The sequence below is a fragment of the Aythya fuligula genome, chromosome 5 (assembly GCF_009819795.1).
Source record: "Aythya fuligula isolate bAytFul2 chromosome 5, bAytFul2.pri, whole genome shotgun sequence".
In the NCBI taxonomy this organism is placed as follows: Eukaryota; Metazoa; Chordata; class Aves; order Anseriformes; family Anatidae; genus Aythya; species Aythya fuligula.
The window spans coordinates 36,181,487-36,194,203 of NC_045563.1; the positions used below are offsets into that span (position 1 = coordinate 36,181,487).

Consider the following 12,717-nt stretch of genomic DNA (forward strand, 5'->3'; position numbering starts at 1 on the left):
CATGCAGGCAGGCTAGAAACAGATATTCTGGTGAGATGCAGGTATGTACCTGGCATAAAACCTTCACACGCTTTTCAGGGAGGAACCTTTCAGGAGGAAGGTAGACAGTAGGGAGTGCGTTCTTCATTTTGTGAGACGGTAGAGAAGCATTATCCAGATCATGCCAGTAAATGTTACACTTCTGAACCATCAGATATACATGTATGTCAAAAATACAGTGACACCAAACCTGACATTTCACGAGAATGCATCTGTTTTTTTCTGGACGCTTCACAATACCTTGCCTGCAGGTTCTTCTGAGAAGTGCTATGTATTTTATTATTGTGAAAAAAAAAAAAAAAAAAAAGCTGTCTGTGAGACTGCACAAGTTAACTGGATTTCTAAAATACTTGGAAAATACTGCTAGCCCCCACAGCCAGAATTCCCACAATATTTGATAGGTATTTTATCTAACTAGCTCAGGAGCTTTCTCTTGCTTTACTATGTGATTGCTTTGTAAGCAGTCACTGAATGTCATAGCTCTACAGCATGCTATGCAGAAGCATATTTTCAGTTTTTTAACAAGATTTAAAATTTGTCAAATTTATGAAAAAGCATGGAAAAAGGATCTGAAAATACTAATCAGTGATTTTATTATTGCTATTATTATATATATTATAGCAATATCTAGATTTTTCCACCAGATCAGCATAAAGAGGAATCTGTAGTCCAGATTTATGGTGAAAATTTTGTTTTAAATGTCTGGCATTTTTAGACTAAGGACTATAGTGCACTTGTCTGCTACCAGAATGATTATATGTATTTGGAAAGCAAAACCTGTATTTTTAGCAAACGTTCTCTAAAGGCAGGATAAGTAACACAAGACTTGCAACATCTGGGAAGAAAGATTTGGTTACTCAACAGGTGCCAATGGAAAACTTTCAGACTCCCAGGTATGACACATGATTTTTGAATATGCATTTTCCTACACATTTTTTAAACAATTGTGTTTCTCATCCAAAAAGGCCTGGTTACATTATGGTTGGATGTGAAATACAAAGATGTGATTCAGAGCTCGTCGTGGCTCTTTGTCTAAAGCGAAGGGGTCCTTAAACTATTACCTATATTTGCCTGGTGACCTGAGGTAACGCATTGTTTGTCCAGCATGCTGCATCGTATCTTGGTACAACACGGATGGTTTGGGGCAGGTGAAGAAAACAGTCCCTGCATTTATGCCAAGAGGCGAGATAACTCCGCTTTGACTAACCCACAGCTTTATTCTTTCCTCTTTTGTTATTTTATCTAAAATAATCTAAAAATTATTTATCTTTATTCTTTTATTATTATTATTTTAGTTGAGTTTTGTTTTCCCAGAGAACTAACAAGCATAATTCAGGTGCAAGAAGCAAGGAGGATGTGGCAAACCGAGCGGCTGGGGGTCAGCCGAAAGAAGTAACCCAAGCGCTGCGGGCTCCTTGTGCGCCACTCGGAGCCCCGCCTGCCTCTTGTAATTCCCCTTTTTGCACCCAAAACCATCAGTGGCAGAGTGCTGGGGGTGCCAGCCCGTCACCGTGCCCCTGCTGCCTTCCAGCCCGGCACCGAGGGCGTGCTCGAGAGGAAAAAAAAAAAAAAAAAACAACACAAACTACAACTCCCAGCGCTCCGCGGCGCGGCCCCGCGGCGGCCGAGGAAACGAAAGCGGCCGCCCCGGGAGCCGACTTCACCTTGGGGCTGCAGCATGAACGGCAGCGTGGCGGCCGGCGGCGGCCTCGCCGAGGAGGTGATCAGGCTCACCCGCAGACCCTCGGGTACGGCCGGGCCGGCGGCCGCCCCTCGCCGGGCCCCGGCTCCTCCCGGGCCGGGGCAGCCGCGCCGAGGCCTGCGGGGAGCGGGCGGGCAGGGGGAGGGCAGCGGCGAATGGGGGGGGACCCGGCCCCGGGTTTCGCTCTCCTCGCCGGGAGGTGGCGAGGAAGCCCCGGGGGGCACGCAGGGAGCAGCCCCCGAGCCCCGGAGCCGTCTCCCCGGGTGCCGTCGGGGGTGGCCGGGCGATGCTGCGGCTGCTGGCGCTGCCGTGGCGAGTGCTCTGCTGTGGGACGGGGCTGCAGCTGTGGAAGGGAGAGAGAAATCCGCCAGGCTCTGTCTGCTCTCGTAACAGGGCTCTGAGGTGCCGGCTGCTGGCAGTTTCCCTCTGGGAAATGGCAAAAAATGGGGTTTTGGGAAGCCCGGAGCTCGTGCTGCCGTCTGCTGCCTCGCTGCTGTTGCTTTGGAGTGAAGCGGCAGGTGTGTGGTGCTCTGGTGTTGTCGGACACCCAAAACTGGGGGCATTGCTGGAAGTTTGAGTGCAGGTGACAGTCCCTATGCGGGCAGCTTTGTGCAGGATGCTCAGTGAGGAGTCAGAGGGGACTTCGGGTGTCAGACGGGAGCGGTGCTGGCTGAAGGGAGGGGGAGCAGGGGTGTCTGCGGGGCATTTTTTTGGCTTTGTGTTCTCCCATCACAGCAACATCCCCTCTGCTGGCAGCGACCAGGCCTTCAGACCCCAGCTGGCTGAGGTACTCCTGTAGGATTTGTGCTGTGATTACAATGGCACTGTCAGTCGCAGCAAGGTAGCAACACACACACACAGATCTGAAGAAAATTCCTGGATCTGAAGAGCTGCAAGGTCTGGGGAAGTTTTGAAGCCAGAGCTGCGCTTTGATGTGTGAGGCCTGATCTTTAATTAAAAGAGAGGCGAATGAGACCGGCCCTCCCCTCTGCACAGCTGCTGTGCGTGGCTGCAGGCCGGCTTTGCCGCCCCGTGCCTTGCCAGGAGCTCCGTGGCGGTGAGCCCCATCCCCTGGCTGTGCCCGGGGAGGCCGTGCAGGTGACACAGTGGTGGCAGGTTCCCCCTGTCCTCATCCTCCTCTTTTGCCTCCGTGAGCACATGGCTGCCCAGCCTAGGCAGTGTTTTTGTACATGCAGGTGGCTGGGCTAGTGTCGCGGGCCTTCAGCAAGCAGAGTCTGGCCTCTTGCTTTGGGCAAGGTGCGGCGCTGCATTTCTCTGCTGCTTCTCATCTCTGGGCAGCGATTTGCAGGGCCAGGCCTGGCCCCGATGCCAGGTGAGCCTGCAGACCATCGCAGGCAGGCACCTCTCTGCCTCACGGCCGCAGGAAGCCTGCACGGCCACATTGCGAGCCTCAGCTGATGAAACCGTGCTTGTCGGCAGAAATGATTGGTAAAATGAAGCCTGTTCTGGCTCCAAGCTCTTTCCGTATGTTTGGGAACACCTTGACCTGAAATCCTGAGGAGGAGGATGGGGGCGTTGAAGGGCAGAGCTGGGAGGTCTGCACCATGGCCACTGGAATTTAAAGCTGGTTCCTGAGGGCGACAACAGCCAGCCCATCTCAATGGCCGGACAGATTTCTGCTGTTAGGCTTCCAGCTACAGCATCTGATCTGAAGGCCCTACAGCCCTTACGATCTTTAATGACTTATCACTAAATTATTACTCATTTCTGTTGAAGGAACAAACTGCTGTTCCCTGTAAATCTGAGTGCAAGCCCAACTCTAACATGAGTTGTGGCTGCACACCTTTCTAAAATAGGATGATGCCAAACATCTCTGGCAGAAGTTTGCTGAGGGTGTGATTGTATTGAAGTAGCAGAACTGTGCAAGTCTCTTGTCTTTCTCAAATTGCCTTCTAATTTATTAGGCCAAAATTAGGCAGAAAAAAATGATTGTATGAAAAACTAAATAACCTTGTAGATTCAAATTGGGGTTTGTATTATTCAGTATCTCTTCTGCCAATTCTGTAAATCCTGATTTTTTTGAATGTTCTTAGGGGGACTTTTTACGTTTCAGGTGGGTAAAGGAGGCGAGGCATGGGAGGGCCAGAAGCTAGACCCAGGCATGCTTTTACAGCTCTCTGCTTGCACTCCTGTCCCCTGTGCAAGGGATTTAATGCCCTGTGCTCTCTCCTTCTCCTTCCTCTCTTTCTCCTGGTTATGCTCTGTCCCTTACTGAGGCTGCATGAGCTGGAGGGAGGAGAATAGCAGCAGAGTTGAAGGAATGATGGGGAAGATATTTTTAGCCAGACTGGAAGCTTAAGTGCTGGAAAGGAAAGACAGGGTGAAAAAGCCCAGTGGCAAGTCCTGCAGGTACTTAACTGGGTCTAGTGTGAGCTCCTGCCTCGCAAAGATCTGTTCCTGCTTCACAGGGCTTCTGCTGATGATAACCTTACATTATTTTTCTAATCATAGGTGAAAACTTGCAAAATGTATACTGGTTCATTTTATATTGTATTTATATATATATGTATACACACACAAAAACTGAGAGACAGTCAGTGTACTCTGAAACTTGTATTCCTTCTTTCTGGCTTTGTAATAAATATTGATTAAAACTAATTTTCTGTAGTATTGCTTCCTCTGAAGGTTTATGGCAAATCATTTTTAGGTTTGTGGATGTTGTGATTTTTTTTTTTTTAAATTCTTATCAAAGGTGGGTTATTGTGCACAAGCGTTCCTTGGAATAGGTACGAGTCCAGCTGAAAAGTCAGCGTTTCTTCAGTCTGCTGCTCCTCCCATTTTCTTCCTCATTAGTCTGAAGCTGCCAGGAAGGGGAGGGGAGGGAAGAGAAGAGGAGAGGAGAGGAAAAAAAAGTAAATCAGGTGTGGCAAGATTGCTGTTAATATTTCTCCACTTTCCAACTGCAGATGCACACTTAAAATACCATGACTCATCTCCTATATCCTTTGGTCCCCAGTAATAATTAAAAATGCTGCTTCCCAGCAGGCACAAGGTGTTTATACTCTTTCATTTGCAGCTCTGCTTCCCAGAGTTTCTAGTCCCAATTTTGTGAGAGTGAGGGAGAGAGAGAGGAAAAATAAATCAGCCTGGCTGACAATAGGTTTTGTGTGACTGGTTTATGTCAATTTTTGTTTCCTCTCTCTATTTACTTTATTATTTATATACCTGATCTTTTTTTCTTGATTTTTCTTTCTTTTTTTCACTGCCAGCCTCTTCTCGGGGAATCTTCCCCATCCCATGTTACTGACAGAGAAGCTTAGCGGCATGTGCAGCGCACAACGTGCTCTTGTAACCTGTGGTTTTCCAGAGTTTGCATTCAGACTGTTCTTCTGAATTTTGATGGAACCACGAGTATTAATCTTTAACTGTGCTGTAATCCAGCTGCTGGTTCCAGCTGGAGGTCTGTAATCAAGGGTTACTTTAAAGAACAGTACAAGACATAACACAAATGTGGACATCAGTTCTATTTAATGCATATGTATTTCTTTTTGTTTTGCATGAAATCCAGGAACTTGTCTTTATTTTCTGTGGTGTTTTGAGTTCCTGAAAGAGAACAAAGTGCATAAAATCTGAACTAGCTGTGTCCGACCTGATCTTACTTTACTCTTGGAGGCAAAGGTTGCCAGTTCCAGCTCCTCACGAGTAGGCACGGAGCCTTTGGAGTGCGAGGTGGCCCTGAGCTCCTCCTGCCTGTTTCCTCACCTCTAGACAGGGCCTAATGCTCCTTGCCTTCCCTAGCTGTGATTCTCAGCTCATGAAACTCCTGAGCCACAATTTCTTTTTTTTTTTTTTCTCAAAGCTAATGGTTTACCGTAGCCTCCTGTGAAATGCAGAGTGCTTTCATTTACTTTCATCCTGTGCTGAAGAGGCGAATTCCTGCCGTGGGTTGCGTTGGCATCTTAGAATTGATGGCGTGCTTCTCAGTACTTCCCAGCTCTCACCTGAAAACAGCTCCCAGAAGCTTTACGGAGTGAAGCATCTGCCCCCTCAGGCACTCGGGGTCTCTCTTCTGCTTTAAACACCAGTTTCCTGAGAAATTTTATTTTTTAGGCAGTGATGGTTGGGAAGGGTGATGCAGATTTGTGTGCTGTGAGCTTCAGCGTGGTGGAGCAAACAGAAGGGCACGGGAGGGTGCAGTCCACAGCAGCAGCAAGAATGTTTGAAGCTCTGAGCATTTTCTCATCAGCTTTCTCTTTGGCTTACCTTAGGGCTTGGCTTCAACATTGTTGGTGGGACAGATCAGCAGTACGTTTCCAATGACAGCAGCATCTATGTCAGCCGGATCAAAAAGGACGGGGCAGCTTACCTTGATGGCCGATTACAAGAAGGAGATAAAATTGTAGCGGTAAGCCCTTCCTCCTGTCACCCCATGTGATCTTGAAGTGCTGTGTTCAGTGATGTGATGTGAGATGCAGGTTGTGCATCATCAGAGTGCACAGAGAATGTGATGTATGCAATTACTTGATGCTGAGCTATGGAGGAGCTCTCTTGGGAATCTGGGGAGAGCTTTGAGCACCAGGGAGATGAGTGCCTCTACTCATGGGCCCATCTCTTCTGCCTTCCCAGTTTGTTCTCAGAAGTGCTTCTTGGTGCAGCACTTGCATTCCTTCGTGACTTGCCTCCCTGAGGTTTTCGAATTCATCAGGCCTTCTCTTGCTCCCAGTGGATCATCATTTACCCACATGTAAATACAGGAATTGATCTTCCACCTCCAAGCTTCCCTTTTTTGACTGGTAGTCAGTGATTACTGATCCTTTTGCTCAGGAGGATTTTTAGGCCATAACATTTCTGGTCCATAAAACTCTTCATTGCAACTCATCAGGAATAGTACAGACTGCTTCTCCTTTTATTTAAAGTGACTGACATTCAGTCCCCCAGGTTCTTCAGACTTTTGACAGTCATACAAGACAAGATGCTTTAACAAGTGATGGGTGAAGAAGTAGTCTCTCTAGTGTGATACATGCTACTTTAATATTTTTAATTTTATTTTATACTTGTGTATTATGTTCCACATGTAATCTTTTTAGCCTCTATAAATGAATTGAGTGCCTTATACTATCTAAAGCCCATTACTGGCTAAAATTATATTACATTCAACTGCTGAATATTATACTATCTTTTCTTGACAGTTTAATATTTACATGCATGTGTTCAGGAAGTCTGAGTGTCACGAGACAAGAGGAACTGGATGTGATCTCAGGGGATACAATTAGGGGTAATGGTGATGAAACAGTAAGAAAAATTAGGTTGAGTATCATTAGTTAGTGAATGAAATCAAGAAGGCTGTAAAATGTTGTGCCACGAGAAATTATTATGTGAAAAGAAGAAAAATTCTAGCACTTCAAAGTGGATGCAAATATGCGTGTAAGTCTTTTTTTTATTTTTAACATCAATATGCTTTTAAATTTATGTTTACAACACTCTTTCAAAGAGAAAGAAGATTTCAAAGGTACGCCAATAGGGGATACAGTGTGGGAAATATACTCATTTAACTGTAGTAATAATTTTTCCATACCTGCTCCTTTATTTTCATTAGCTGTCACAGTTACACCTTTGATTTGTTTCCAGTAAGGCATCAACATAAAAAGCTGCTGTTGACACAACTGTCTTCTTACAGTCTGTTTTTGCTCATAGGTAGTGTTTTTTTTCCCAATAACTCTGTTTTTTGATTTGAAGTTTCTCTTGTTACCTCTCAACATAAAAACTCTTCTATAATACGAATGGGTGGATATGGATGTTGCTAACTGTGGTGTCATGCTCCAAGGCAGAATTTAATTAAAGAGATTTTTATCTCCTATCCTTCCTATATTAGCCTGCATCACTGAAGATTTGCTTTTGCCCTTCAGCAACTGGTTCTCCTTTTCCTTTTTTTTTTTTTTTTCACTAGATCAATGGCAGAGACTTGAAGGATTTGCGGCACATGGATGCTGTGGAACTGTTCAGAAATGCAGGCTATGATGTGTCTCTGAAAATTCAGCGCAGGGTACGTTTAACCTGTTTCATAGGGTTATTCCTGGCTCAGTTTAGACTGGTTTCCATGATTGATAGCTCTCTATTTTATGAGGCGGAAAAAATACAATGTCCAGGTGCTCAGTGTAAATTATGCATGTAAAGAATTTGAACAATGGCCTCTTCTAGTTGATGACGGCTGTGTTCATACCTTGAATTACCTGGTTATAAGAGTACCAGTGAATTGGTGAGATTGGAGGAGTCCCTGGGTCTTTGTTTGCTGGAGCGTAGTGTGTTTTCTCATGGATCTCCTCTCCCCGAGGCAGAGGTTTGTCTTTGAAGGCAAAATCTCAGGTTCTCCAGTTTTCTTTCAGATGATGAAATCTTCCTAGAGTCAAAACTAGAGTCAAAACTCATTGTTTCACGGGTCATCACTCCTGTTAGTGCTGAGATGTGTATATGGCCCAGCAAAAGGAACGTTTGCTGCTGCAGATTAAATATCTTGGCACTGTTTTGTATACAGAAAGAGAGGAATCCTTAATCCCCTGTTGTCAGTTCAACATCCCCGGCTAGCACTGAAGTTGACGAAGGAAATGCTGATCAGCCTGGAGCATGCTGGTCGAGAGAGATGGGCTGAGGCCCCTTTTCTACTCCCTTAGTAAAGGAGTAGTTAATAAAATTAATAAATTAATAAAATTCTGGACCCTTGTACAGGGCAGATGAGAAAAACAGGGAATTACTGACGTCCTTTTCTGGGAAAGACACCCGGGAAGGGTGCCTGGCAGTGACTTGGTGCCCTGTAGGGAAGCTCAGTCCACCTGAAGCTGTTCTGACCCTGTGGGTGGAGTGCTCGGGGAGCTGGGGGAACCCTTTTGCCTGGTCCGGACACACAGGTGGGGCTGCAGTGGGCTCTCTGACACAAATACTTTTTTCTTCCTTGTAGTTGCAGCCACAGAATGGCCCCGTGGGTCATCGAGGTGATGGAGACTCAGGTGGGCTTCCCCTAGCAGCTGTTCTGGTGCCAGGCCTGGCGCTCGCTGCGGCAGCGGTCTGGATCTTGCTGAGGTATCGACAGCGGATGTGAAGAGTTCACGCTTTGGATATCACTGCGTATTTTACACAGCTATGATGTAATTTAAAGATAGAGAATTAACGATCTTATCACAGACTGATGCCAAAAAGGATCATTGTCTATCATAAAGCTGCTGCTGGTGTTCTTTATATACTGATTCTGTTGCAGGGTGGCTGGAAGCAGAGACAAACAGGGAAAGGGAGATGGCTGTGTTCACGTATAGAGTGGGATGGCTGTTTGTTGTTTTTTTTAAACTAGTATGAGAAGTTTTTAGCCATCCCCCTCTTTTTTGCACCATGAACTTTGAAACACGCTCATCTATTCCATGTTTTAAGATGTGACTCTTTATAAAGAGGTTAGGGGGGTGGGTTGGGTGGTTTTAAATCACAGACTTTTACTAGAGGCTTTGCCTTGTTCCCACTGAATTTTTCTTGAAAGTAATGATCCCTACCTAAACCACGAATAAAGAGAAGCAATGAAGAGGGTATATTATTTTTCTTTGTTGATTTTTTTTTGGTTGTACTAAATAAATGCCTTAAGAACAGTGTATAAAATCTAATCTGTGGTTTCACAGGTAAAACCATCACTGTAGCTGCTGATTTAACACTAATATGCAGTATTGGTGAGGTATCCTACCAGTTCTAGAAAGGTAGAAGATAGCCCGCTGCTAGAAAAAGACTCTGATTGTCAGAATGGCTGCTCATTCTTGAGTAAGAGTTATAAGAGGATGATTTCCACGAAATGCCAGCATAGCAGAGAGAAATGGGCAGACAACTGAATCACAAGGATAAGTAATGGCAAGAGATTTGGTCACGCTGAAGCTGCAGAAGAGTCTTTAAAGTAGTAATGAAGCACTAGCCCTTCCATCCATCAAGCTGGGTGAAGTCTTCATCTTTCAGGTAAAAGGTCTCTGTTACGGGTTGTTTTTAGTGGGGGAAATACTTCAGAAAGTCTTCTGTAGCTAACTTGCTTTCTGCAGTCAGAAAACCTTACGATGATTAAAAGAGGGAAAGCGGAGAGCAGTCTGGGATTGTCCTGGCTATTGCTTGTTTGTGAAGACTGATGTGATGTTCAGGAGATAGGCTGGCAGGCACGACGGCAGGGTAGGGTTTAGAGAATGTAGGGTCTGAAGGGGCAGATCCTTATCTGGAAAGCGTGTTGCTGAATTTATGTGCAGGGCCTCATCTCCTCACTGTGATTCGAATGGCTTCAAATACCCCAGGTGACCCAAACTGTGGGGTAAGACCTGTTTCTCTCGTCTCCAACAAAGAATGTATTTTGTGTTGTTTTTGTAAAAGAAAAGCACATTGCATGGTCTGGTCTGTAAGATGCCAAAAAAAAAATCACATATGCAATATATGTATTCAAACAAAGAAAAACTGGTGTCTCGGTGCTTTACTTTTCTCTATTCCTTGTTATTTTAGCAGGACATTGTTGATGCATTTGAAGTTGTCTGCTCAGGGCTGTGTTCCTGCCATCCGCAGGAGATAGCAGTGTTACGCTGTTACACATGGTGTTCCTAAATCACGGCATTTCAGAGCATTCAGGCCACGTGAAATCTTGCTTTGGCTTATCAGCTGCTCTAGTGTAAAGAGAGGAGAAAAGAGGAGGAACTTTAGGGACAGACTTGAGGTTTGCTGATCGTATTTTGGTGTTAGATGGCCTGGGCCGATGCAGTGAAGTGCCTTACTTTGGCCTGCAAACCAGCTATGTCTGATCGTGTAAGGGCGGCTGTTCAGGCAGACTTTTGCAGGTGCAGCATGAAGCAGCTCTCTTGCCTGTGGCCTGCTCTGAACCTTTGGCTGTGCTGTCCATGTAGAGCACGCACCTCTAGTCAGGTGGATGACTACAGCTCGATGCTGCTGTGTTACAGCCATCAGAGTAAAAATACAGCAAGAAAAGTTCTATCTGGGACAAATCTTCTCTCGTTAGCCCTTGACTGAGTCTAGGTTCTCTGCAAGAGAGGTGTGCGTGGAACAGGCTAGGGAGGGTGAGGAATTACAGGAACAGGTAGTTATTTTTACTCTTTTCCCATTGAAGTAAACAGAGAAAACACAGCTTTTTTTTTTTCAGCTTCATGATTTTAATACTGTTCAGGCATGATTGCCATCTGTTTTGCAGGCAGTTTATTAAATGATTGGAGGGAGGATTATATCCAGTGCCCAGACATTTCATTTGGCTTACTGAGCAGGAAAAGGCCTTTCTGGTGCTTGCTATTCCTTTGGATTTCTTTTTCACAGTTATTTGAATAACTTTAATACCATGGCATTAACTAGGTGACTTTTCAGGAAATCAGCGTAGTTGTTCTTATGCAAAATTAAACCAACCAGGGTAACCCTCAGGAGGTTACAACCCCAAGCACTCCTGTGAGCTGTGGCTTGCATTTCTTTCTCTGAGCAGCTGGGCTGAGTCACCTAAACTTTCTCTGTTTTCCAAAGTCATCTCCTACACTCAGTTTCTGTAGCGTTGAGTTGTGTCTTTAGCCTGAACACTGTATATGAATTTTCTGTCATTATCAAAAAAGTGAATTTCAGAAAAAGGTAATGAGGACAGTGTCTACATGTAAATATTTAGAGAGAAAATTAGCTTTCGTTACAAGGTAATCCTGTGGGTTTTGAAAAAAAAAAGTTGAAATCTTGAAGCCAAAGATAAAAGCATCCTAACTGTATAACTTGTAAGGTTTCTTTTAAAAACTCATTTGCCATTAGTGCTTACGACAGCTGAAACTCCTAAATCCCATGTTTCCCTCTCATTTTCATCCATTTGCACAACTTATTGTGAACGTATTGACCAGCTGAGGCCTGCATTTTCATATCCACAGTTTAAAGACAAATCCATCTAACTCGACTTGCTCTATGTTCCAGGCATTTCTGTCTCAGCAGGTTTCCTGAACTGTACGTGCTAGGAACCTGTGTTTGATTTAGGTGTACCAGTCAGAAAGAGCAGCCAGACATGATTTAAAGATAGGAAGATGCACAACTTCTGGCACTTTTTAATTAAACTAAAGGGAAGTGTGTGGGAGGGAAAGGTGCCGTAGTTGCAGTTTGCCTTTAGGTTCCAGCAACTGGTTTGTTAGGTTGGTCTGTGCTAGATTAAAGAGGCCTCTAACAAGTGATAGATTCTCCCTGTGAGGGGATCTGTGTGTTGTAATTGCCTTACCTCTCACATATTACTTTTAAGAAGTGAAGCCAAGTGAGCTCTTTAAGAGTCTCAATATATTTTCTCTCTTGGATGCTTGCTGAGGCTTTCTGCACCCTTTCTAGAGCAAGTAACTTAGCAGTGGAACTGTGCCCCACACACAGGCTGTGGTTTCGAGGGAACATCTACATGGAGAAGTTCAGGAGGCCCTGAACTGTACCCCGGTCCTTGGGGTTTTCCCCAGGACTAGCTGTAGGCAGGTGGATGCTGCACCCGTGCTGCCTTTTCAGTGTGCTTCCCCTTAGGAGCTCTGGTCTGTCACCCTGCATGCAGCTGGGGGAGACTCCCTGCCTTTCAGAGCTTCCTCAAAGATGGACCCATGAGAGCGTGCACTGGTTTAGATGAAGAGCAGTGCTGTGTGGGCTTGACACTTGGCTTTCCTCAAATTTGAGAGCTTTTGTTCCTTCTGCTGCAGTTGTAACTGATCGTAGTGAACTTCACTGTAGAGAGAGCTGTGTTGATCTGCTGGCTGCTAAAACCAACTTGCCTGGGCCAACGTTCTTATTAAAGGAGACTAAATTTCCTAAGCATGCAGGATAATTATTCAGGTTGCCAGGTGGTGGTTGGCAATCTTTCACCAAGCTTTTGTGCTCGAGTTTGTGTGCAAAGTAAAACCTCTGTCGATGGGTGCTGTTTCTGCTTTCTCACTCGAGGCACAGGTCTTCCAGCCACGCTTCCCTTCGGTGAAGTTCTCTTCCCTCTCATCCCTGACCACCACCTCTCAGCAGCTGAACAT

The 12,717-nt window shown here is 45.3% G+C and overlaps 1 protein-coding gene across 1 annotated transcript; it reads left to right on the forward strand.

Annotated features, from left to right (window-relative positions):
- Window positions 1–1,671: 1,671 nt before the first annotated feature.
- Window positions 1,672–9,327, forward strand: LOC116489553 (synaptojanin-2-binding protein-like). The gene is made up of 4 exons (XM_032187980.1): window positions 1,672–1,787; window positions 5,971–6,107; window positions 7,650–7,745; window positions 8,655–9,327. Exons 1-4 carry the CDS (start codon window positions 1,718–1,720, stop codon window positions 8,793–8,795), a joined length of 444 nt encoding a protein of 147 aa, XP_032043871.1. The 5' UTR covers window positions 1,672–1,717; the 3' UTR covers window positions 8,796–9,327.
- Window positions 9,328–12,717: the final 3,390 nt, after the last annotated feature.